Raw genomic sequence first — 24,603 nt, 5'->3', positions numbered from 1 at the left:
TTCCTCTTCTCCCACTCTCGTCCTTTTTGTCTGCCTTGTCGACGGCCGCTCGTCCCGTGTCACCTTCCTGCCGCCTTCCGTCTTCGTTTTTATGCGTCTTCCTTCTCTCTCCCTTCTTTTACTGTGCATGCCGCTGCTTCTTCGGTCCTGTTCGTCGCCGTGGACCTTCCTCCTCGCCGTTTCCAATGGATTTCTTCGCAGGGAAGTACCCGAGCTCTGCCTGCCAGGCTGCGGCGTCTCCGCCTGTCTGTCCCCACACCTTTCCCCTCGTTGACGGCTTCACTGGCGAGGTCTACACGATCGACCTCCGCCACCCTCTCCTCTCTTCTCCTCACTCTCGCTCCTCATCGGCGCCGGAGAGTCCGCCAGGCGCGCGTCCTACGTGGCTGTCCCTCCAGCACTTTCTGACTCGCCACGTCATCCCGGCTCTTCCCTCTCCGGGTGTCTCCACTCGCAGCGGGTCTTTCGGCAAACTTTCTGCGGAAAACGCTGCGTCGACTGCGTGCCTGTCGCCTCTTCCCTCATCCCCTCGCTGGTATTCCGGGCCGGCGGACAAAGGGGAGAGCGGCAGGGCCGTCAGCCCCGTCCCCCCGAGTCCTCACGCCCCCGCCTCGGGTCTCGCCTCTTGGTTCGCTTCGGGTGGTCAAGGCGGAGCAAGCTCACGGAAGGGCGCGGCAGCCGACGCAGGCGCCGACGTTCTTTTTCCAGAAGGAAGCGTCGTCCTGATCCTAGAACGGACCTCGACGTCCCTCGCCTTCGAAGTGAACAGACATCGAGACAGCTCCCCACACCCGTCGGGCGCGTGTCTTCAGCCTGGCGAGCCGGGTCCGATTTTCTGTTACCGCCTAGATCTCCTTTTCTCGCCTCTCGATGCGGCACTTGTCAGGCCTGTTGACGCGCCGCGAGAAGGCGACACTACGTGCGCCGGTGCCGAGAAGCCTGATGCACTTTCTGCTTTTGCGGCGGCGCGACAGGGACAGACAGATGGTCTCGACGGGGCGAACGCAGCCACCCCTTTCGCTCCGGCCTCCACCCACCTCCACACCTACCATGCGCAATCCCTGTTGACGGAGCCTGGTTCGGTGTCTGAGCACCGCGGGTGGGGGTCGAGGCTCGGCCGGGCCGTCCCCTTCCCGCTCCCGTATGCGTCGCCTTCCCTCGAGAAACGGCTGTCGAGTGCCGAGCAGCGAGCGGTCCAAACGGCCTCTGCGCTCTGCACCGACAGCGGGCTGCAGCACTTCGCCGCGAGTGTACGTACAGCTGCCCAGCTGCTGGCGGCGGGCCGCGCGCGGGCGCAGGCGGCCGCCGCCCTGCTTCGACGTCTTCCGCTGCAGAGACAGTCTGCCCTCGTGGTCCAGGGGAATCTGGAGAGACACCTGGACGTCGCGTCGCGCTGGCTGTCGACTCTGAGCTCGCGCCTCGCAGAGGACCGCCGTCTCCAGCAGCCGCTCTTCGACGGCCTCCCGTCCCTGTTTGCGCTCTTTGCGTCATGCATCCTTCCCCGCAGTTTGCATGCCCAGGCCGGCGACTGCTCGGCACTTGGGTGCGACGACTCTCAGCAGAACCCCGCCTTCTCCGCGTCTGCGCCTTCCTTCGCCCCGGCGCCCTCCACGCTCGGAGACGCGCTGGACCTGGCGACGATCGAACGGCACGTGGCCGGCCTCGAGGCCCAGCGGGAGCAGATGTACGTACAGCTGAAAGAGCTGGAGAGGCGATGCAGCGAGGCGTGCGAGGCAGCGTCCGCCGCAGGACGTCGGGCGGTGACTGTGGCCGAGCGTGGCGGTGCGATCGAGGAAGAAAGCCGGCGGATCGAAGCAGCCGGACAAGAACAAGAAATGCTGTTCCATCGCGTCCTCGAGGCGCTGCCCCCGCCTCCGATTGCGTACTCGCAGTACTCTCCCGATCAGCTCCACGAGCGCCAGCGACGGCAGTCGGCCGCTTTGCAAGAGCTGCGCCGAGTCGCCGAAGAACAGGCCGCGAGTGAAGAGCGCGTGGCGCGTCTGTGGGCACGGAGAGGGGACGAGTTCCTCTCGGCTTTGCGTCGCTCCTTCCAAGGGAAAATCGAAGTGAAACACCACCGCGACGTCGGGTTGCTGCTCAACGAGGCTTCCCAACGGGTGGCCATTTCCGTTCTCCAACTCGGGCGTCTGTACGCAGTCCCGCGCGCCTGTGCCCTGGCGGTCCAGGAGTGCCAGCGTCGGCGGCGGTTCAGGTGTGCGTACACCGCAGCGGCGAGGGCAGCTCAGGAGCAGCTGGATCGGGCGCGGAGCGGCGAGGAAGCTGCGCGCTTGCACTTTTTGGAAACGTGTGGCCACGCACTTCCCGTGTCGCTCTTTGAGCCTCTCAGGGAGTGTGACGTCCCGCGGGTGTACGTACAGGGCCCGGCGGACTTTGACCAGAATCTGGCGAGTCTCCTGAATCTCGACTTCTCTTCTTTTCCCCCAGACGGAAACAAGGTTGCAGGTGGCGAAGCAGCCATCTCGACGCGCGTGCGGGAAGCGGAAGGAGAAAATTTTGGCGACGCTCCGGATGGCGCGCGCCCCACGGACGCCTGCGCAGTCCAGTCTCTCTGGGTCTCCGAGGCACCGCAAGAGCGGCGACCAGGGAAGGACCCGCGATCCGTGTGGGGAGAAAGAGACACCAACCCCTCGCATCGGTCTCTCTCTCCCTCGAGGCGTATCCGCGAAGAACTGGCGGAGAAGCAGGAACAGGAATTCGAGCAGAAGCTGATCCAAGCCTCGCTCTCAGACGCGTCTGCAGCCGCGACTCTGGCGGCTGAGAGGCTTCGCTCGGAAATTATGAGGCGAGGCGGCGAGGAGGCAAAGAGACAGTTTGCAGACGCGCAAGCATCAAAATTGGGCTCGCTGTCGAGCTGCTGGTCAGGCGCGCAGGAGGCCGCGGGCGACTCCCGGCTGGCGAGCAAAGCCGAGAAGCAAGCGCGCGCCCCGTTTGCGAGTGGAGCGGAGACGGAGCTCGGAGACAAAAGGCGTCTTCACGAAGAAACGGCTGCTGTCCAGCCAGCGTGGGCGGCACACCCAGTGGTAGAGGAGAAGGACCAACTTGTGGAGTCAGACTCGCGGGGTGTCCGTACACCGCAGACAGAGGGCCATCCGTTCGTAAGCGGCTCCAGAGCGGAGGCGGTACATGAGGAAGACGGACACAGCAAGGGCCGCCTGACATCTGTTCCCGACAGCCGCGAGCACGAGACTGACCACGCAGAAGGGAGACGCCAACTCGGGTCTGTGTTGGAATCAGAAATCGTCTCTCGCAATGCATCCGCAACTGAGGGGTTTGTCCAGCGACTCGACATAGATCCCGCGTTCCGAAAGTTCGAGGTCGGTGACGGCCAGCACGCGCTCCGTCGTCTCGAGTCGCTTCTGAATGAGAAGGGAGGTGAAATCGAAGAAGAGCGAGGACGCGCAGCAAGCCAGCACTCGCCGGGTTTAAGAGATGCTGCGCCTGTTGCGTCATCTTCTCCACCCTGGGGAGGGTCCATGAATGGCGTCCATGCCAGCAGCAAAGAGGAATCTGAGTCTCTCGGTTTCAGTGCTCTCTGCACACAACACGGCGAGATCTCCACTGGCAGGACAGAGGTGTCATGTAGAGATGGAGCGAGTCCGTTTCCTTCCTCTTCATCATCATCTTCTTCTTCCATTTCGTCGTCGTCCTCCTCTTCCTCGTGCCCGACTTCCTCTTCCTCGTGCCCGACTTCCTCTTCCTCGTGCGCGACTTCCTCTTTCTCGTGCCCGACTTCCTCTTCCTCGTGCCCGACTTCCTCTTCCTCTTCTCCCTTTCCCTCCTCGTCCTCGGTTTCGTCTTCGGCTTCTTCCTCTTTTTCCTCTTCTTCCTCAGCTTCTTTCACGCGTTCCTCTCCGTCTTCTTCCTCGGCATTGGGGTTTGCTCCATCGAGCGTAGAGGAACCGCGACGGAAAGGCGAGCAACAAGAACAGAGAAGTCGAGACGAGGCTGGAGGAGAACGGTTCGAAGAGCAAGCAAGACGAAGCGTGGAAGAAGGGAAAGAAGGTGGAGGGAGGCCCGAGGCCGAATGTGAAGAATTCCATTTCCTCGCTCCAGTTGATCCCGGCATCTCGTCGCGCGGCGAGTCTGAGGTGCACACTGTCAGTGACGCTGCAAAGGCGACCAAGATGGCAACGGTTCTCAGTGGAAACGACGAGGCTGAGAATGCTGGAGATCCCTCGACTTCTTCTGCCCCTGTGTTGAGAGAAGTTGGAGAAAAACTGAGGGCGAGCGTGTCTTTGGAGCATGTCGAATTCGCGCCTCTCTCACCCTTTACCTCTGAGTGCACACCGCCATTGCCGTCTTCTGCTTCCTCTTCGTCTTCCTCTCCTTCGTCTTCTTCATTTGTGTCTCCGTCTTCTCCTTCGTCTTCTTCATTTTTGTCTCCGTCTTCTCCACCGTCTTCGGCTGCTGCATCTTCCTCATGTCCTTGTCCAGGGGAGTCCGCGCCTTTGCCTGGTCCCGCAAGGGATGGAGAAGACCCGACCAGCGGAACTGAGGACGAAAGAGGCGTCCAGGAAACAGGAGAAGGGAAGGAGACGGCGGACGGAGAGGCCGACGCCATGAAGCACGAAGACACACGTGATGAACGAGAAAAAACGCCGAGGGAAGAAACGAAGGAGACGGAAGAATCGGAGCAGAGCGACACGAAACAGGGGGAAACCGAGAACGCGCGAGAGATACACACACCAGACGACGCTGGAGAATGTGAAGGACGAGACGCCGGCGAAGCTGGAGAATGTGAAGGACGAGACACCGGCGAAGCTGGAGAATGTGAGGGACGAGACACCGGCGAAGCTGGAGAATGTGAAGGACGAGACGCCGGCGACGCTGGAGAATGTGAAGGACGAGACACCGGCGAAGCTGGAGAATGTGAAGGACGAGACGCCGGCGACGCTGGAGAATGTGAAGGACGAGACACCGGCGAAGCTGGAGAATGTGAAGGACGAGACACCGGTGACGCTGGAGAATGTGAAGGACGAGACGCCGGCGAAGCTGGAGAATGTGAAGGTCGAGACGCCGGCGAAGCTGGAGAATGTGAAGGACGAGACGCCGACGAAGCTGGAGAATGTGAAGGACGAGACACCGGTGACGCTGGAGAATGTGAAGGACGAGACGCCGGCGAAGCTGGAGAATGTGAAGGACGAGACGCCGGCGAAGCTGGAGAATGTGAAGGACGAGACGCCGGCGAAGCTGGAGAATGTGAAGGACGAGACGCCGGCGACGTCAGGGAAGAAGCAGTGCCTCATGGGAACGGACCCGAAGCAGACACAGAGGTAGAGGACTAACGCCCGTGCTCGCCCGAGGACGCCGCGGAGGGGTCAAAAGGCCAGGAGGAAGAAGTTAGAACAGAACAAGGTGAGGAAAGAGGAGAGTGAGGAGCGGGCGAGCTGCGGCAGAAGGGAAAGGGAGATGGAAGACGAGGCGACACACGAGAACTTGGAGAGTGGCGAGGAATCAGTGGGAGAGGATGCTGAGTGGATGAGACATGAGGGGGAGCAGAAGATTTGTTTTTGTCGGCGCTGCTTCGCTTTGCCAGCTGGACATGCTGGCGTCGACACGAAGGGAAAAACTCATCGACACAGATAGTGACCACGAGAGGCAAGAACGAGAAGCCTCGTGGAGAGGAAGTGCAGAGACTGAAGCCAATGCGTGGTGAGGAGAGAAAAAAGATAAGACGGTGTTGTGCTGTCTTCTTTCGCCCCGCCTTCCCCTTCCCGAGAGTGAGAAAGAGGGGCGTGGGGGACAGCAGAACTTCGCTCCAACGTCGACGTTTTTTCAGATGTGTGGACTCTAGAAAATCGAAAAGAAAGAAGCGGTGATTCGCTTTGCAGGTGAATGAAGAAGAGGCAACGCAGCACGGGCGACAGAGAAGGAGACATGTTTAAAGAGCGCCTTCGGGCGGCGATGATCACACCGAGCAGTTGTGTTTTGTTCCTTTTCACTAGAGACGTGCAAAGCGAGAAAACACGAGGGCGACGGAGCAAAAGAAAAGCCGTCGAAAAGAGAGTGCCCAGAATTTTTCAGGTGTCTACTCAGCTGTTTGAGAGTTCCTCTCAAAGGGGCGCGCCAGGCATGAAAATGAAGAGCAGCGAATCTTTTTCGCCCCATAAGGAGAGAAACTTTTGTCGCTTCAACTTGTGGAAACCGTTCTTTACCCGACACACAGCTAGGCAACGCCCTGCCGCACGGAGGGTGTCTCTTTCCGTTTTCCCTGGGCAGCCTGTCTCTGAGGAAGGCTGTGAGTTCTCACGAGACTGCGCGTCCCTACAGCGCACACCTGGACGTTGCCACTTCCGCGCAGAACCTCGAGTTTCTCTCTTCCTCGTTTGAAACGCGGACAGCTGAGTGGAGCAAAACTTGGAAGGCCCGTTCGAGCGTGCATGCAGTCGAGTGTCTAGCTATCGTTCCTCTTCCAGCTCTTTGCCTTGCGAGACACAGCCGCCTTTTTGTGTGACGCGCCTCCTCTCTGTAGATACTCCTTTTCTGCAAGAGATCCTTTCCACGTGTCTACTTTCTACGGTTCTGTCTGCGAGGGCGAGATGGGCGAAGCTCCTCTCACTGATTAGGTTTTGCGTGCACAGACTCCACTGCGCGGAAACGCGCACTGAGATCAGCCAAGAATTTGTCAAAAAGTCGAAAGGACCCGACACGCGCATGCAGGGGCCTTCTCCGTGGCACGTTAACCTGCGCTGTCTCCGAGGGCGGCGCGAGAGGCGCCAGGCGAAGACATAAAATGCATTTGTGTGGGGTGACATGTTTCACAGAGATCCTTGACAAGAGACAGATCCCAAGTGCGTATCGCTTTTCCCTCGCAGCGGTTCGCGCCCCTGCTAAACCCAGACACATCTTTCCGCTGCAACATGATCCCTCGTCTCTCCTTTCAAAAGGAAACGGAAAGCCTGCCACGAGTTTCCTGACAAAGCTAGGAGTGTTTCATCTCTACTGAAGTCGCGCCTCGTTCAAGAGACGCGAGAAAACAGTTCCACACAGACGTTTCTACATCGAGCGGTGCGATCTCTTCTCCCTTTCTTCTCGTCTTTTCTCCCTCCTTTGGTTTCTCACTCTGTCCTTCTGTCTGATTCGCGCGCCTTCGAGAAAGCCGCAAAAGAGAGAGGATCTCTGCGTCTCGGTTCTCTCCACTTACAGAGTTCCTTCTTCCATTTCCTCTTGTCTCGAAAAGCAGAGGTCCTCCTTCTTCTCCCGCGCTCCGACCTTTCGTTTCGAGATGATCTACGCATGTGGCAATCCATGGTCGAGCCGCCCAGCCGCCCCTCCCCCTCCTCTCTGCCATTTTCAGCTCACACCTTCACCTCATGGCTGCGAGTCCGTTTCGGCCCTCGCTTCGGATGTCGGAGAAATCGACGTCTGCCTTCGTGCACTCTGCCCACTCAAAAGTCGCGTCTCGGTCTCTGCCTGGCCTCGTCTGCGTCCGTCTCTCCAGTGCAGCAACCTCCCAGAGAGAAAGAGCCTTCGACCGGGGCGTTTGAAGGAAGCGCTCGAACGTCTCCGTTTCTTCTCGGCCTGTGACGTCGCGCACCTCCAGTCGGTTCGGCAAACCCTGGAACGTCCTGCGCCGTTGCAGCGTCGTCTCCGCCTTTCCACGAGCGAAAAGCAGCTGAGGAGACACGAAACCAACCGCCGGGAACTTGCCTCGAGTCTCGCCTTTGCAGCAACTGCCGATCCCTCCGACACCCGTGGGACGCGCCGCAAGCGAAACCGCCCCCGGATCTCTCTGTCCTGCGTTCGCGCGCCCCTCAGACTCTCCGGTCTCGCCACGGCAGGGCGTTCTCTCCCTCTCAACGCTTTCCCCCTCTTGTGTGTCACGTTCGTCGGAGTCGCTCGTTTCTTCGGCCTCGCCCCGTTCTTCCGATTCGTCTCGGTCGCCTTGCGAAGGCGCTGCAGTCGCCTGCGGCGCGGGGAACTCCCAGACGGTGATGAGTTCAGTCGGCAGAGACCAGTACGCGACTACGCTGCCGTCGGCACTCTGGATGAGACAGCTTGCGTTGTCCACTTCCAGGTAGAGAGCCGCCTCGGTTGAGGCCTTGGGAGACAGACCGCCCCTTTCGCCGAGAGACACATCCTCCTCGGCAAAGAAAGCCCGCGGCGTCTGCAGCCGCGCTCGGGGCTCAGAACGCGCGACGTCTTCGCCGTTCTCCCGGCCTGCGCCAATTCCCACCTCGCCCGCTCCAAAAGAAGAGGAAGCGGAAGTAGAGGAAGACGCGGAAGTAGAAGAGGAAGAGGAGTTCACAGAAGACGAAGACGACGACGCAGCAGAAGAGGGCGTGAACTGCGGTCTCGGACCTTCTGTCCCTGAGGTAGCGGTTTGCGCCAGGTTGTGTCTCTCGCTCGATTGCGCGGGGTGGTCGCGACTCTGTCCATCAGCGCCGCCGTCTGTGCGTCTCGAGAACACCGTTTCTTGCGGATGAAATCCTGCATTCTGGCCCGTGGCGTCGACGAGCCAGGAGGTCTGAGGCGCAGACGCAGGGCGCGTCTTGAGACACGGCGGCGTACCAAACTCCCCAACCTTCACCAGAGCAGGGAGACGGAAAGCCGCTTTCCTGACGCCACTGACAGGATCGCCGAATCCGAAACGAGGCAGAGAGAGATCTTGATCTGATCGCGCAAACGACAAGCAGCCCTCGTCCACGTATCTCCACACGGTGACCCCCCATCGGCCTCGACTGCTGCTCTTTTTCCACGCGCACGCTGAGCGATCTCCCTGAAACGGCGGCTCGGCGGCGGTCTCCGTCGATCGCCGAAAAAACGGCTCACAGCCCGGCGGGCCATGACGCGAACCGGACGCCGAGAGCTCGCGCTGGAACGCGCGAACCGTCTCGTCTGCGGAAGAGAAGCTGAACGGGGCCGGCGACGGAGCGGAGACAGGCGAATCCGACGCGTCCGCCACACGAGGAAGCGAGTAGCAAGACAAAGACGGCGCCCAGGGTCGCGCGCAACTCGCGTGACTCATCAGCAACTCCCCAGTCAAATGGCTCCAGAGAAACGACGTGACCTGAAACAGAAAAGTGACGAAACAGTCGACCAGCGCGACGGGTAAAAGAACCTTTAGAGACTCACACCTCGAACGAGAAAGAGCAACAGAGAGCAAGGAGAATGACGAACGAGGGCGAGAGAACGCGCGACAGAAGGAAAGGGATAGGAGGAAAAAATGGGGACATACACATACACACTCACATATATATATATATATATATATATATATATGTCCATGTGCACATCGCCGTGGACGCTTTCTCGATGTGGACGGGAAGAAGCGCTGTAAGCTCTGAAGGAGCTGGCGGAGGCATTGCAAAGCCATGCAGTCGATATGCCTCTCTCTATCTTTAAATCTTTACATGCCCGGTTGTTCATCAGCCCCGCCGATCGGTTCGGTTGGGAGCTTACAAGTCCTTCGAGGCGAATGGAGAAGAGAAGATCTGCTTCGTGTCGCCTTCCCTCCTTGACTCTCCAGAGTGCGACGCTGCTGCCTGCCAGGTGTCTCTCGTCCCTCAGGCTCTCCGGTCTCTTTTCGGCCCCTGCGTCTGTCTCTTTGAATTCTTCGCCTGCCGAGACAAGGACAGATGCGTCGTGGACGCACCATTCGAGCGCGGTGATGCCCCCCGCATGCGCGCGCCTCAAAATGTTTTTAATGCCCAGCACCTCCCGACAGAACCCTCGGCGGAGCACACACTCGTATCCTTGTTCTTCCTCTTCTTCCTCGCCGTTTTCGCGTGGGCGTTCTTTTGAGGCATGCAGGGAGGCCGGCGCAAGCGGGGCGCAGAGCTCGGATTTGACGTCGGCACCGCCCGGCGGTATCTCCGGGAGAAAAGAGAAGAGAATGTCCTCTCTGGCCCGTCGAAAGCGCGAAAGCAACGTGCTCGCGCGGTGTACATACTCCGTGCTGGACGCTTCCTTTTCATCTTGGATACTCGCCGTTCGCCGGCTCTCCTCCGTTGACCGGGTTTGCGGGTAGATTTTCTCACCTCCCTCCTCGTCTCTTTCCCTTCGCTGGCCACGGGTCCCGTCTTGCCACCAAACCCAACGTGATCTTTCTGTCGCATGTGACGCTTGGTCGAATGAGGCGTCCCTCTCCGCTTTTCCACACGCTCGCGAAGCGGGTGAGGCTGAATCCAACGGTCCCCCTCGACATCGCTCTTCTTCCCCGCGGAGGTGTTTCGCGCACCCTCTGGGCTCGCCGATCGGCGAGGCGAGACGCGGATGCGTGGCGTTCTCACTGCCAAGTACAAGGCCGTCGTCGTTCCTTCGAGAGCCACAGAGAGCGTCTGTTTCACCACTTCGGCTTGGTCCTTCGTGCACCAGACAGGGGTTGTCTGTTTCTTTCCTCTGGCGGCTCTCTTGCACTCTCTGCTCCTCAACGACGCATTCCCTCTCTGCACACGCCGCCTCCCTCTCTTTCCCTCCCTCGCCGTTGTCGCCTGCGTTCTGCCTGGCTTCCTTTCGGCCCGCCTCCTTTCGGTCGTCTCCTCTGTCGGATTCCCTGCACAGACAGTCGGCTGCAAACACCCCCGACCCCCGCTCCGGTTCTCTCCCGCTCCCGGTACAGACACCCTGGGGTGTATCTGGAGGCGAGGACCCGGTGCGCGTGGAGACGTCGCTGACCGTGGCGAGCGAGGGGAGACAGTCGGGGAGGGACGGTTTCGCGTAACTCGTGGAAGGTGAGTGGCCGGCGGCAGAGGGACGGTCTCCTTGGCCAGGCTCGTTCGGAGCCCCGCCCCGCTCCCGCCTGCTTGCTGGGCCAGGCTGCGCGCACCGCGAGTTGCAAAGCGCGGACGCAGCGTGACAGGGAAGCGCACCCGGCGACGAAGAGATGGGAGGCAGCGAGGCATGCAACCTTGAGCGGCGCGGAGAACTTGCGTCGCTGGCCCTCGGGGATGGGCCGCGAGGCGAGACTGCACGGAGCGACGGGGACAAGCAGCAGCCAAGACGCCGACCTGCCTCAATTTCCCTCTCTCTGGGGCTGCTGGCTCCTTCGCCTGGATCGGACGAAGGGCTTTCGGCCTCGAGAGGGGACGGTTCGTCGGCTGCTCTCGCCGTGTCGCGCGCTGCGAGCCTGTCCACCCTGTAAGGACTGAGAAGCGACGCAGTTCCCGCGCGAGAGGCGCCGGGAGACAAGCCCGGCCCGCCGCGTTCGGAAAGCCAGTCCCTCTTCAGCTCCTCCAGATGCCCCGCCAGGCGCGCTTGCAGGCGATCGACCTCTCGGAGGTAATCGTGGAGATGCGAGAGCGCGAAAAAAATCAGGCTGCCGCGACTCCCCCCGACCACCAGACACTCGCCCTTTGCGTCCCACGCCAGGGAGACAGGCCACTCCGTGAAATGCTCTTTGCTCTCGCCCGTCGCGTCTTCCTTCCGCCAGAGTCTCTTATCCGCACTCTGCGCGGGAAAGTGCCGACGCGCGCAAGTCGGACCCACCGGCGACTGCACGGAGACGTGCCCGGACCGCGAGGACGCCCAAGACCGAAACGAAGAAAAACACGAAGCGAGGCACGAAGAGAAAGACGATAAGGAAGATAAGGAAGACGGAGACGATGAGACGAGGTCGACTCGAAGAACGTGGAGACGCACCATTTGTAGAGGGTTCGTCGCAGTCCTGTCTTCGTCGTGAGGACAGGCCTCTGGCGGGAAGCGTTTGTGGAAAAAGACAAGGCCTGCGTCCTCTTCTTGGGCTTTTTGTGTCCACTGCTGAGCGTCGGCCTCGCTCGGAGTTCCAGCGGCGCGCCGCGTCTGTCTTTCGCTCCCGCAAAATCGCCACAAGACGACGATGCCGCTGGCGTGGCCCGACGCGAGAAGAAGCAGCGAGGGGTGCCATGTGAGCGAGACAACGGGGCTGTTTTCTTCTGGCTTCGATGGCGTCGTCTTGGAAGGAGAGTGCCTCGACTGCTCTTCGGCGTGTTTGGTTCCTTCCCCTTCTCGCAGCTCTTCCTCGGCAAGGCCCCAATCTCGCGCGGCTCCTCTCGCGTTGGATACCCCGCCTTCGCCTTCCTCCCGTCGCCCTGTGAACCGCCTTCCCCTTCTTTTCTCTCCCTCTGCCTCAGTTCCGCCGCTTCTCGCGGCTTCTCGCTCCCCGTCGTCTCTCCAGCTTCTGTCCTGGCGGCGCGTGTCTACCTGCCCCGTTCGTTCGGGTTGGAGGTGTCTCGACCCGTTTCTCTCCCGCGCGCGCCTCGCAGGGGCCAAGCTGCTCCAGCCCGCGCAGAAGAGACGCGCGTCGGAGACTGCCTCTCTGGAGGAGCAGAGCGGCCGCGTCATCCGCGCGGGGCGCGTCGAGAGCGAGCCCTCGAGGGCGGGAAAAGGCGCCCAGATCTCGACTTGGCCGTTCTCGAACCCGACCGCTACAACGGCGTCGTCCGTGCGCGAGAAGCGCACAGCGGTGACCATGGGGTTGAAGGTGGGAGGTGAGGCGGCAGCGGTGGCGGCGCTGGAAGCCGGACAGAGAGACGGCCCCGACGGAGGGGGGGGGGGAGCAAGGGACGGGGAGGAAGCGGGTCGAGATGTCGTGGACGCAGAGAGGTCTGCGCGCGCTGGAGACCCGGGCGGGGGAGGAGAAGACAGAGGGAGCGACGCAGGACGGAGGAACGCAGGGAGAGCCTGGAGAGGCGTGCCCGAAGACGCGGCCCCCGACGCACTTGGTAACGAGCACGCAGCGGCGGAAAGGCGTTCCGGCCCTTCCCGCGGGGCTTCGCTTGTCCGGGCCAGCGTGGCCACGCCGGGTGAAACGAAGGAAGGCTGCGGAAGGGAACTTCGCGCTTTGCCCTCGCGCCAGCAAGCGTCGAGACCGAAGCTCTCGTCGCCTCTCTGGAACGGCGTCGGGAGGAGCGGAAAAGACCCGAGAGAACAGCACGAACAAGACACGCCGCAGGCCAGACCTGACGAGCAGCATCCTGAAGCGCCGCCGAGGGCGCTTGGGCTCTCAAGTCCGTCGGCCGGGGGCCCGGAAGAGGTGCGGAGAAACGAGTGACAACTTCCGCAGGCAGGCCGCACGGAGGACGAGAGAACGGCAAAGTCTTGAGAGGCGGAAAAGTACCCAAAGGGGGGGAATTCTTGGCTTGCGAGAGACGGGAGGTACGCTGCCGCACTCACTCGGGATTCGCGCTGGCGCTCTTCGCCTCCGCCTTCCTCGGCCTCGCCCGCGCTTCGCCGTCCCGGGAACTCCGCAGGAAAGACTGGCGGCTGAGACGCAGCGACGGGGTTAAGTCCCCCGTCAGCTCGCCGAGATGAAGAGACAGAATGGGAAGCCTCTAGAGACGCCAGCGAAAGAAACCGACCTGCGTGGGGGTCGTGGACGCCTCGCGGCTCCGCCGTGTCCCACAGACAGATCGCCCCGCCTTCCGGAGCACAGGTGTCGTCCGTGTTGGCGGTGTACAAACGGGAGAGGAGCGCCGTGGCGAAGAAACCTTTCTTCGCCGACCAGTCCATGGGAAGAGACGGAAACGGGTGCAGAACCGAGTCCGGAAGATCCAAGTTTCTCCGAGGCTTGCTGGGCCAGAGACGACTGACTCCAAAGCGACGATACGCCATCCGGGTCAATGCACGCAGCTCCTCAGTTCTGACACGCAGAGACGCACCAAACTCTCCGGCACCGTTCGGACAGGGACACAGAGGTACAGAGACTGAACACCCGCACGCCGCCCCGTGTGGGGCAAAAGTAGGCAGAGGCAGTCGCACAGAGGGATGCAGCGGGTTGGCGAACCGAGATAACGAACGGACGAGGGAGTCTGAAGTCTTACCGCCGCACGCCTGCCTGAAGCGTACAAACACTGCAGAGGAAGCGGCCCGCCCCGAACGACAGAAATGTCACGCCCACTTCCCCGGAAGCGCCGCAGCGCGCGGTGTTTGTCGCTTTATGAGAAAATGTGCACTTGGAGCTCACCGGCTTCTGGGAGTTCCCGGAACGGCGCAACGGAAAGAGGCATCGGTCCAGGAGCTTGTCGTCCTCCGCTCGTCTGTTTCGAATGTTCTTCCCGCGAGGTTGGCGCGCCGCTTCTGAGCGCCGGTGTACCACGGCTCTTTCGTCGCCACTCCGTTCCGGTCCTCCAAGAGAGAAAATGGAGCCTGAGGGTCTAGCAGTGAGGACGCGAAACCTCGACAGGTGTTCGGCGCTCGTGTCACCTGTTTGTCTCTCCCCAAAAAAACTGCTTTATCCGCTCCACAATCGAGTCTCAGGCGAGACGCAGCCCTTCTTCGGCTGCTCAGCAGCAGAGACGGGAGGAAGGTTCCCTCTCCTGGGTTGGAGACGCTGGCGTCGTCAGCGTCTTCTTCCTCGTCGAAACCACAAGCGGGTTCTTCAAGACAAAGGAGCCCTCGGTCTTCAGAGAAGAAGCTCTCGGCTTTCTCGCCAGCAGCCACGCAGCACCTCACGCGGTGAAGTTCCTCAGCGAGGCTGTTCTCTACGGCGTCGACATCTCGAAGCCAGGGGGCGTTTTGTGTCGTGAATCCGGCCGCGCATTTTCTTTCGGGATCTTTCTGGGTCGTGTTTCCAGTTCGAACCCGAAACGCACACCCCGCGAGACGCGCGCAAGCAGGCGGCTCTGTCTGCCCTGGAAAGAACGGAGAAGGGGCAGAGGTGAAGGACGCCGGGAGATTTTGGGGGAGAGGAACGCCAGCAAAAAAGGACCCTTGCAAGGGGGGGATTATGCCATCTCCAGGAGTCGTTTTTGATAAAGGTGAACAGAATACAGGCGCCGGTGAGGCAGACAGAGACGAAGAAACCGACCTTGAACAAGCTGGCCTTCCCTGTGTGAACGGAGTCGGCCGAAAGGGAGGCGGGGAAGAATCGACCTTCTTCCTTCTTTTCGTCTGTGTACGCGAGACTAGAAAGTCCACCTGCGCTTCAAACGAGTGGAGAGAAGAAAAAAGAGGGGTGTCGTGAAGCACTTCATCGCGCTGCCGCTCTAGAGAGTGCGCCGGCGGCGCCGTAGCTGGCCACATCTTCGCGACCAGCCAGCGAGATACAACAAGGAAAGCTGCCGGAGAGGTGGTGCTACGGTGGAGTTCAGTGACATTCGACTCGGTAAGCCGCTCAGCTGAGACGTCCAGCTGAGTCCGTGGTGACCGCTCTCGAGCCGTCGAAGCGACTCACAGTGCCCGAAAAGTTCAACGTTTCGATAGCTGGCGAGACGGAAAAGACGGGCCCCTAGGAGAATGCAAGTGCATCATTCCGACGGTGTCTCACTGGTTGTTGCAGCCTGCCTTGGCACATGTCCGTTGAAAAAAGAAAAAAGCCGAGGAATCGTGATTCAGGCGGCACGCGCCGCTGACACGACTGCGTGGCGACACTTGACAGAGATGACGGGGGAAGAAGTCGGAGCACTGGGTGGTTTCTGCTTTCCGATTCTCAGCAATTTCGATCTGACAGCAGAGCGCGGCAGCTCCGCGCTGAGCGGGCGCGATGCCCGCATGCCAGGTTCTCGCGTTTCTGCGAGTCCATATGACGCAAGAGGGAAACTTCCGTGAGAAAGAGTTCCTCGCCGTTCTAGAGGAAACCTCGAAAAGCGCACGTGGCACGTGTGTGAAGCGAGAGAAAGCAGGTGCGTGAGACACGGAACGGGCGACTGGTGTTGCGGCGGGGTCACTTCCGAGTAACCAGGGAGGTACGGAACCGATCTGCTTTCTCTTCAGAGATGGCAATGCGAAGCTACACTTTGATGGTAGAAAAAAAGAAATTTCAGAGGAAGTGAACACCTGAAAGTAAGCAACGAGCCGCCTGTGTTTGTAGGTACGACGCACAGTCGGCTGTGCAGTTGGGGTGTGAACGGCAGTGAAGGAAATCCTGCATTTTTCGTCTGTTACTTAATATGACGGTAAGGCCGTTGACACGCGTGACGCCTGATGTTCAAATAGCGGAGGCGCAAAAACTTTTAAGACGTTGGCGGACAAGGAGCGGCGGGACACAGGAAACCAAGAGAGACGGCAGGCGACACACACACACACCTGGCTGCAAGGGATGTGCGTCTAGGGTGGAATGAACACACAAATGCGTTTAAGGAAAAATTCACCGGCCCAAGGAAGCAAAAAGTCGCTTTGCCTGAACAAACTGTATAGAGAAAGCAAGCGTTTCCCTCTCTGACACCTTTACGATGTCTGACAGCGTGAATACCGAGCCTTTTTCCCAGGAAAACGTGCGCGCTGTGTCGAGTTCCAGCACAGGGGGGGTTAGATGGAAGCATCTCTCAGGGAACGACAGGTGGGCTGTGTGCCAAGCAAGTCCTCGCGGAGCGAACAAGTCAGGCAACAAACAGCTTGCTCAGCAAATTGTCTGCCTGAGACGAGCTCCGAACCGATTCTGACGCGAAACTCTCACACCTGCGACGCTTATTTTTGCTCGCCCGTCACAGATGCAGATGCATCGTTCGGCAAGCGTGGCGGGTGCAATCGGGAAGCGGCTGGGCCGCAGACCGGCTGTAACGGGCTCTCGATCTTACGCCGAGTTTCTTGCCCTACCAAGGGCCGGAAAGCGAATAACTCGACAGTACTGACGTGGCACAGGAAGGACAGTGTGTAGGGCATTTTCGTTTCTCTAGCTACTCGTGCACAGAAAAGAAGGGAATCTCTTGTGTCCTTTCTGCCGGCCGTCGACGCGGCGAGCTTGGGGGGGCAAACCTGCTGGATCGTCGACTTCGGTACGCGCCGATATCCACTCGAGGTGAAGGCGCGGTCGAAGCAGCTGCCGATCGAAAGTTGTACTCAAAAATGATGGCCTTTGCTGTCTTGGGAGGTGTGCTTTCACGCAGTAGGAGCTTGCGAAGGTATTGTTTAAGGCAGTACCCCTCGGCAGGGTTCTAACTCTGGATCGGTCATCAGTGAGTCAGGACGTGGTGTTACTGCATTTAGAAAGAGAAAACGTCAAGACGGCACATCGCTTTCGACGTGTTTGGTGATGCATCGACGACAGTAAGTAAAAGAATGTTTGGACTGGGAAAACAGGAGCAAAGTTGGAAGACTGACATTCCTGGACAAATCTATCTTGGGGACTAATAAACGAGCAGACATCTTGACCGTTTGTGGAACACTGGTTTGCAGTGAGCAGAGTCTCACAAAATGTCACGTGTTTTCTTTCAAAGAAGGCGATGAACAGGTTGTTTCTTCATTCGTAGCCAGAGGCAACAAGAACGCGCCGCGGAGTCTCACCCCGGGACTCAATGATGCGTGGGACACAGAGATGTGCACTCTTCCTTGATCGAAATTCCGCAAGCTGTCGAGCGTCGGGTGACGGATCTTCAACATCCGACCTGTGCGATTCATCGGGAATCGGCCCCAGGACGCACAACGAGACGCATGTCTTCCCTCGCTAGTTTACAGTCAGGTACCTCCCGATATCTGAAGGCCGTGGCAGAGGCCCGCCAAGGCCGAACCGGCGGCGCAAAAAATCCGCATTCCGCAGATCAACTAACAGAGCTTTTCAGCGAATCAACAGGAAACGATGCTTGGTAACGGATTTCGATGCACAGCGGAACCGGTGGAACCGCAACACAGCTTAAATGAACGAAACGGTCTGGCTCAGAGCGCGAGCGCAAAAAAGTCAAAAAGTATAAATGTTTTGTAACTGTTCCCAGATTCCCGCCAGAGTGGGTATTTCTGGTTTCGGCAGTCACATGGCGTGATTGGTAAAGTTCCGTGCACTAAGTCGGGCCCTAGGGCTTAGCTACATACGCGTTTCCGACGCAGCCTTGCAACGTAAGGTGCCGGTGACCGGCCTGAGTTGCCGTCAACATGAGAAAAGGACGAGATGTAGCTAGTCGCGTAAAACCCTGACGAATCCACACACACCAATATTCGCATGTGTCGGAATGAACTGTCAGAATCGTGTCACTTCCGCTCCACACGCCGGCCAACAGGAAGACAGGATCGCTTTCGGTGAGTGTTTGGCGTGCAAACATGGGGTCTGAAAGCCTAACGGAAATCCCGGTGGGCAAAAACTGACGGTCTTGTGACGAAGCATGCAAGTCAGAGCGCTCCCGCTTCATGATCTAGCTTTTTTCTAGAGACAGTCTGAGTCCTGAACACCGTTCAGACGCTCAGGTCGACTCACCTGTAAATAAAAGTCTCGAAGTCGACGACGCCCTTGCCGTTTGGGTCACATTCAATGCGCAGAAACATGTCAACTTCCTCTTCGGTGAGTTTGATTCCCATTCCTGCACATATAACAGAGCACCAGTCACAACACGCGAAAATCAAACCGGCTCCTAGGTGCCGCGCCACATGCGCACCAATGCACAAAGCTTTAGGTAGCTTGCGCATCAACAGACACAAGATGCCTTAAAAACATGCTGCACATCTGCCGTTCCGTGAATGGTCTATGCGTCGACTCTGAGGCGCCTTCCCCGCGACAACTCGCCATCAACGTTGAATCTTGGCTCTACGAGGGGGCTGGCACAGTATCGAGCTCGGCCCTTTTCAAACTGCCAGCAAATACATCCCCCGCCGAGAGAGTAAGAGTTGTCGGAAATGGGAGTACAAAGCAGAGATTCAGATTAAACTAAACGAAACTACAAGTTCTCTGCGGAAGCGGGCTGACCTGAGGCTACACTCTGACGGGTGGTGACGCACAGCGGGTGTGACGCTGGCAGAGTCAAGAAGCTTACCAAGTTTCAGAAGGTGTTCCCGGAGCGATGCAGTTGGAATTGTTTTGGAATTCTTTGGACAGATTTGTCTGAGAGCGTCCACAAGCCCGCGCTCGATTGCGACGTCGTTGTACACAACCGAAGCTACGCTCATCAAGTCTTCGAAAGAGAAATCCCCTCTTTCTCGATTCTCTGCGTCAGACAGCAGCCCCAAAGGGACCAGATAATGCTCTGATCTTCAGTACCACGTAAGTGACTTCACCGGCTGCCTCAGATGTAGCCCCCGTCGCGACCGTGGCAGAAGATGCCGTCCGCGTTCACCCTCTGGGAAGACGATACGGGCAAATTCAAGCAGGGAAATGATGCGTGACGCCACTGAGGCAGCAGCACAAGGGACTTCTCGCGCTGGTACCCGAACTGTGTAGAGCAACAAGGGAACTGAGCGCATATGAACCACGCCGTGACACAGTTCTGCTCACCTGCAGTTATGGCCAGTAAATCTCTCCTGGATATGTTCACGCCTATGGACTTGAGCAAGAAAATAAATCGATCCAGACTCAAGTGTCCGGCCTTCTTGGTGTCGAATTCGTCAAAGGCATGCCTCAGCTCCGCGCGCTGTCCTCATGAAGCACATACACACGACGGACAAGCACGGGTTCCGCCGACAGATTCAGTCACCACTAAATTCGCATGTATGCGAAATCAAGGCTTGGAAACCGCGAACCATGGAGGAGAGAGCAAACGCTGCGTGTTCCAAACATCCAGACACAGCAGTTCCGCTCAATTCAGACTACACTCTTTTGCCGTACCCTTCGAGCGCCTTAACTGGTCTCACCAGACAGAGAGAAAATCTCGTCACACCACACGACGTGGCCACCAAGGCACCGCTGCTGGGCTAGCGACATGGAACGAAAAACGGCGCGGCTCAGTAAGTACTTTGCTGGACGAAATTCCAAAAATCACAGGCTCTCCTTATTGGAAGCGAAGCGTCTTCTTTGTGTGCGGCCGAACAGGAAAGGCCGGTATCCCCTACGCTGCGCTCGACGGCGGCTGCAGTACTCTTACCCGTTGTCGCGAGAGACTGAAGGGCGTGATAAACATTCTGGTAACTTCAAGACGATACTGCAACAGATTTGAAAAGGTTAACAGCAGTGCTGCGGCACTGTCGCGTGAGCAGAAAAAACTGCCCTTCTGTTAGTCGATCAGAATCTGAAGTTGAGTTCCATCAGCAAACCAGCGGCCTCGTTAAAGCGAAGCTCGAGGCCGAGTGGAACACACATGCAGGCGGAAAGGAGGAGAAATTGAGAACAATTCACCATTTAACTCTCTGTCTAGACGCAACACGTTTTAAAGTGTTTTTAGTCGCGGAAAGAAGTGACGAAAGGCTCAGCAAAATTGGGGGCAGAACTCACTTTCCTGTCGTGTCTTGCAGCCGAAGAGACATACATGCACATTCAGTGGGCTGGCGCGTCCGCGGCTGCCGTTGCGGCACGTCTGCCATCTTCCACACTTTTACACTTTTTGCTTCAGCTGAGCTCGTCCATTTTATCGCCAGGTTTTGTGGTGTCTCTGCATTTCTTTCGCACAGGGAATTCTGCATAAAACACTTAGCAGCCAAAGAGGGTGTTGCTGCGTGTGCGTAGCCTCTTGACAGCCTCAGGGCTAGGAGGAGCGCGCATGTTTGTGCCGTGTACCTTTAACTAAGACTCTTCATTCAATATTCCATACAGATGTATAGATTTTAACTGTAGCTGAAGATGGGAGAGAAAAACCTGAGCGGCTTTTTCCACCGGCAGCAACTTCCCTCGATTTCTTCCAGCGCCATCGGGACCCCAAGCTGGCAGTCGTCATCGCCAAACGACTATGCCGCAAGCGCCTTTACTTTCAAATCCACTGCTGATTTGTGTGCCAGGTCACGGAGTCTACAGGAAATATTCCACGATGCATCTAGATCATAGATTCGTCACTAGGTCCTGCGCTACCAATACACCCACATAGGCTTTGGAACACGTCTCAGTTGAAATTGTAATACAGATTTGCATTCTAAGCTGGAAAGAGCGCTGCGTCGAAATGGTACGAAGCAGGCGCCATTGCTTCAGAGTTCTGTGCTTCTGAGGTCAGTTTTGCTAGAGTTGCATGTGAACAGACCCAACAAGATACCAGAGACTCAGCACGGAAGAAAGAAGGCAAAAATGGACTGCAGTCAGTTCATGTTTCCGGGTGCGAACGCGCGTTGTTGATACGGGAAGTTCATTCAGAACCTCGGTGCCAGCAGGGGGTGGCTCTTTTGTTTTGGTTTTATTGGGATAAAAAAAAAGGGGATCCACGTCGAAAAACGACTGACACGTGCAGACGCCACGCTTTGCAGCATTCTAGTGGCGTTGTTTTAATCACGGAGGTCTTCTTGTGAGGCGTGAACAAAACGCTGTCACTGCCAGCCTGGAACTGGACTGCCGAAAGTCAGCTCAGAACCCTCAACTAAATGTGTGGCCTTCGCAGGAAACTCGTCCCCGGGGCATGAAGCGTCTGCTTCTGCGGTGGTTGGAGATAACAGAAAAGGAAGCGGAACTTGCTGAGGTGAATCTGGCAAACTCGGCAACCGATGTGGAGAGAAAGATGTCGTGGCAAGAGCACATATCGCGGAAACGGCACAACGCAGTGCTGTCGCCCGATCGGGGCTAGCCCGCCTGGGCGAATCCAACCGGTTTTCAGATTCTGCATCAGGTAGCTCTTCTATGTCAGAAGGGGGCGAGTGGCCAGGCACACCCTTTTCTCCTCCTCGCGAAACGAGAAATGCAGCTGTTTCTCTCCTCTGGGATAGGCCTTTCGGAGAAGAAACAGCGAAACCTCTGGGGGGAGAAGATGCGAAACTTGGACAGGGGGTATCTGAACTTTTGTCGCTTCGCGCCGACCGTAAAGATGCTAGAGAAAGCGAATTCATAATCTGTGCGTCTTTGGCGTGAGCCGCTTTAAACTGCGAGTATGCAAGGTTATGTGTCTCTCCATCCGATGAAGACGCCTTGCAACAGCGCTCCAGAATGTGTGGGGTGCCAGCAGGCCTCGATTCTGCCCAAGAGGACGGCGCTGGCCCGGGATCTGTGACCACGTGTTGACGCGCGTTCTCCTCTGCATGTGAGGATGCAGGAACAGGATTCGGCGTCGCGAGCTTTCTGTCCGAGACTCGAGAGAGTTTATCGCCTGCTGAATCCGAGAATGCCAGGCTCTTTCCGCAGCAAACTCTGGAATGGATTGGGGAACGGGGTGAATTTAGGCTGGAGGAGATAGGACGCGGTCCAATATTTGTTGCCGGTAATGCGAGAGGTGCCATGCTACACCTCGACGGAGCGTTCGAAGAAAGTGGAGATCTGTCTCGGGATGACTGTTGAGTCAGAGTCACCTCGTGCAGAGAGACTACCGGAGAAGCCGGCAGGGGAGGCTGTTCCGAATTAGGTTGAACCTCGCCAGAGGAGAGAGACTCAGAAGAACCTGGTGAAGTGAACGCTGGAGAGCTTACCATTCCTTTGCAGTAGCTGCACGAAAAGGGTGACGGTGACGGGAGGGTTTCCTCTCTCCGAGGTACTGCGAGGAACAAGCAGCGCACTACGTGGGCCCCGCCATGGGGGAAAACACGAGGACTACCGCGAACCGAAGATCTTGAAGTCGTTTCAGAGTGGCATCTCTGTACTGCTGTAATGAAGTTTAACGAGGTAAAGTGCTAACTCGGACCAAACGGTTAGCTGATCTCGAGTGGCAAAAGCTTCCAGCCCCGCCCCCTTCAAATTCGTCAGTTGTGGAGGAGCGCTGCGGTCGCGTAGCGAGCTTTATGGTCTGTATACGTGCCGGGCCAGAGCATGCAAAAGGGGGGTTCGTTATGGAACCTACCCCGATGTCAGCGGTAAGTACCACCGTGGGCCAATCGCCTTGAGAAGAAACTGCGTAAACTCTCAGCAAGTCAGAACCAGGTACTCTGGCGCTCCCGTGTCCGGAACAGAAGTTCCCTGTAGTCTCATCCGTTAGAGTCAATCTTACGCAAGTTCTCTTGATGGCCATGTCGCGTCGCCTCCTGAAGCCGATCTCGCTCCTCCTGCGCAGGTCGTTCACCCTCAACAACTTCGCCAGGCGAGAGAAGGCCAAAAAGAGATCCGGCTTCCTTCGCCGGTGCGAGACGCCCGTCCGATAGCTGCAACAGTACCTGACCTCCGCCGCCAAATGATCTCCCGAACGTGTTTCTCGTTCCATCGAGGATGTGAGCCCGTGGCTGGACGAGGTCGTGCTCTGGTGGCGCGTTTGAAGTCCGTTCGCTTTGGTGTTTCTGCCCAGGATTCCCGGCAGCGAGGAGTGTGCCGTCTAGCCCGGTTGCTGATCGGTCGTGCGACTCTCGCCGCTCCGACTGCCTACACACCTGGTGCCCTAACCAGCCAGTAAATTGCGTGTTCGTGTGTGCGCGCGGGCGGAACGGAGTCTCGGTGTTCCCGTGCGCAGGCACTGATACACGGTGGGAACAGCTAGCTTTGACACTGTGCGAGAAATAAGCCAGGATGCGGCCTCGATGGAGGTCTTGAAACACCTCGCCGGAGCTGACGCTACCCGAAGACCCCTCTGAAACAGACGACCTTTCTGTGTGAGACGATTCCGCTAACAGGATGTCTTTCTCAACGATCGAGTCCCGTTTCAGGCTCGTGCACGTTCCGAAGCTAGGAACGAGGATCGGACTTGCGCCTCGTTCGGTACGCAACACTGGTGAGCTTCCGTTGCCTTCGGGGGTGCCGTGTGAAGTGGAAAGAGGCGTGGCTGGGCTTGGCGAACCCCTCGCGAAAGTTCGACGTTCTTCCGCCGCATGGCGTGCGCTGCCTAGCGAAGATTGGCCGCTACTCGAAGCGTCTCGCGGACTCAGACGTGTTTGGACAGCTTCCAAGCTAACGTGAATGGAACGAGGAGACGAAATGGAACCAGACGTGGTCGGTCCCACGGATCGATCCACTGCCTGCCGCTGGCACCCAGGAGACGAATCCGAGTCTAAATCCGCCTCGACAGCCACTTGGACATCAACGGAGCTGCCTCGAAGATGCCGAAGATCCACAAACTGCGTGCTTTCCGCGAGAGACTGTCCCGTTGAAACCTTTCGTTGAAACGGCGGCGTTTCCATCCTTGTGACGACTGGACTCGTGCCCACCTCCTGCACGTGAACCGAATAGCCGCACAGAGTGCAGGGATCCACAGACTCCGACATCGCTTCTCCTTCCGACGGCAAACTGCAAAGACCTTGGAGCGGGCAAACACGATGCCCGTCTGTGCGGCTAGCCGATTCACGCAGCTGCTGTCTACTGGTTTCCGACTGTCCTTCCTTTCCGCCGCACTCGCGATTTGTGCGTCTTAGGTGAACGTCCAGTGCAGGGCCCGCATCACACTCCATCGGCTGCTCGCGCTGCACTGCGTGCACGGGACTGAACTGCACAGGACTGATGGCGCGTTCCTTTCTAAAGGGGGGCAAACTGTTCACGGGGCTGCAGGAACGATCCACTGAGGACGTCTGGGGGGGGTTGTTGGCGACAAACTGCGAGCAGGCGAGGGTCGCTGCGGGGGCCTTAGGACGCAGAGAATGAGAAGGAGCAGGAAGCGCTTGATCTCCCGACCCGATGTAACCTGGTAACTGCAGATACCGATGTGCTGCTGGCTCAGCTCCGAGGCCAGGCGCTTCCTGGATTGCTAACGCGCTTTGTTGAGCCTGGCGCTTGCCCGCCTCCCGCAGCACGTCAACTGACTGCTTCGTGAGATCGCCAGAAACCACGCATTGGGACGAGTCGCTAGTTGGACTCGCGGTGTTTCCTCCTTCTCTAGAGGCTTCTGATTGCCTCTCTGCCCCTGGAGACGGCAAACGTCCATCCTTGTTGCATGGTTGTGTGAGGTCCTCAGAGCGACTTGAGAGAGGCGACGCGTTCGCGTCGCGACGTTCACCCTGGCGTTGATCTCCTGGGGTCGTGGGGCTACACGGCCTCTGCTCGGCGGCTCC

At 58.4% G+C, this 24,603-nt stretch overlaps 4 protein-coding genes across 4 annotated transcripts; 1 reads left to right on the top strand and 3 right to left on the bottom strand.

Moving 5' to 3' along the window:
• Positions 1-185: 185 nt before the first annotated feature.
• On the top strand, positions 186-5,298 carry NCLIV_066560 (conserved hypothetical protein; the record flags this gene model as incomplete). The annotated part of the gene is made up of 2 exons (XM_003886207.1): positions 186-4,226; positions 4,711-5,298. 2 exons carry the CDS (start codon positions 186-188, stop codon positions 5,296-5,298), a joined length of 4,629 nt encoding a protein of 1,542 aa, XP_003886256.1.
• Positions 5,299-7,327: 2,029 nt separating this feature from the next.
• NCLIV_066550 (conserved hypothetical protein) lies at positions 7,328-14,961 on the bottom strand (the record flags this gene model as incomplete). Its single annotated transcript, XM_003886206.1, has 3 exons — positions 7,328-9,031; positions 9,424-13,579; positions 13,904-14,961. 3 exons carry the CDS (start codon positions 14,959-14,961, stop codon positions 7,328-7,330), a joined length of 6,918 nt encoding a protein of 2,305 aa, XP_003886255.1.
• A 2,803-nt stretch (positions 14,962-17,764) lies between these two features.
• Positions 17,765-19,694, bottom strand: NCLIV_066540 (putative troponin c, isotype gamma.; the record flags this gene model as incomplete). Its single annotated transcript, XM_003886205.1, has 5 exons — positions 17,765-17,780; positions 18,062-18,164; positions 18,615-18,785; positions 19,073-19,208; positions 19,659-19,694. 5 exons carry the CDS (start codon positions 19,692-19,694, stop codon positions 17,765-17,767), a joined length of 462 nt encoding a protein of 153 aa, XP_003886254.1.
• Positions 19,695-21,021: 1,327 nt separating this feature from the next.
• NCLIV_066530 (conserved hypothetical protein) lies at positions 21,022-23,739 on the bottom strand (the record flags this gene model as incomplete). Its single annotated transcript, XM_003886204.1, has 2 exons — positions 21,022-22,112; positions 22,623-23,739. 2 exons carry the CDS (start codon positions 23,737-23,739, stop codon positions 21,022-21,024), a joined length of 2,208 nt encoding a protein of 735 aa, XP_003886253.1.
• Positions 23,740-24,603: the final 864 nt, after the last annotated feature.

The sequence above is a fragment of the Neospora caninum genome, chromosome XII (assembly GCF_000208865.1).
Source record: "Neospora caninum Liverpool complete genome, chromosome XII".
NCBI classification, from domain to species: domain Eukaryota; phylum Apicomplexa; class Conoidasida; order Eucoccidiorida; family Sarcocystidae; genus Neospora; species Neospora caninum.
The sequence above is the reverse complement of the archived record's forward strand: the minus strand, read 5'-3'. Positions and strand labels throughout refer to the sequence as shown.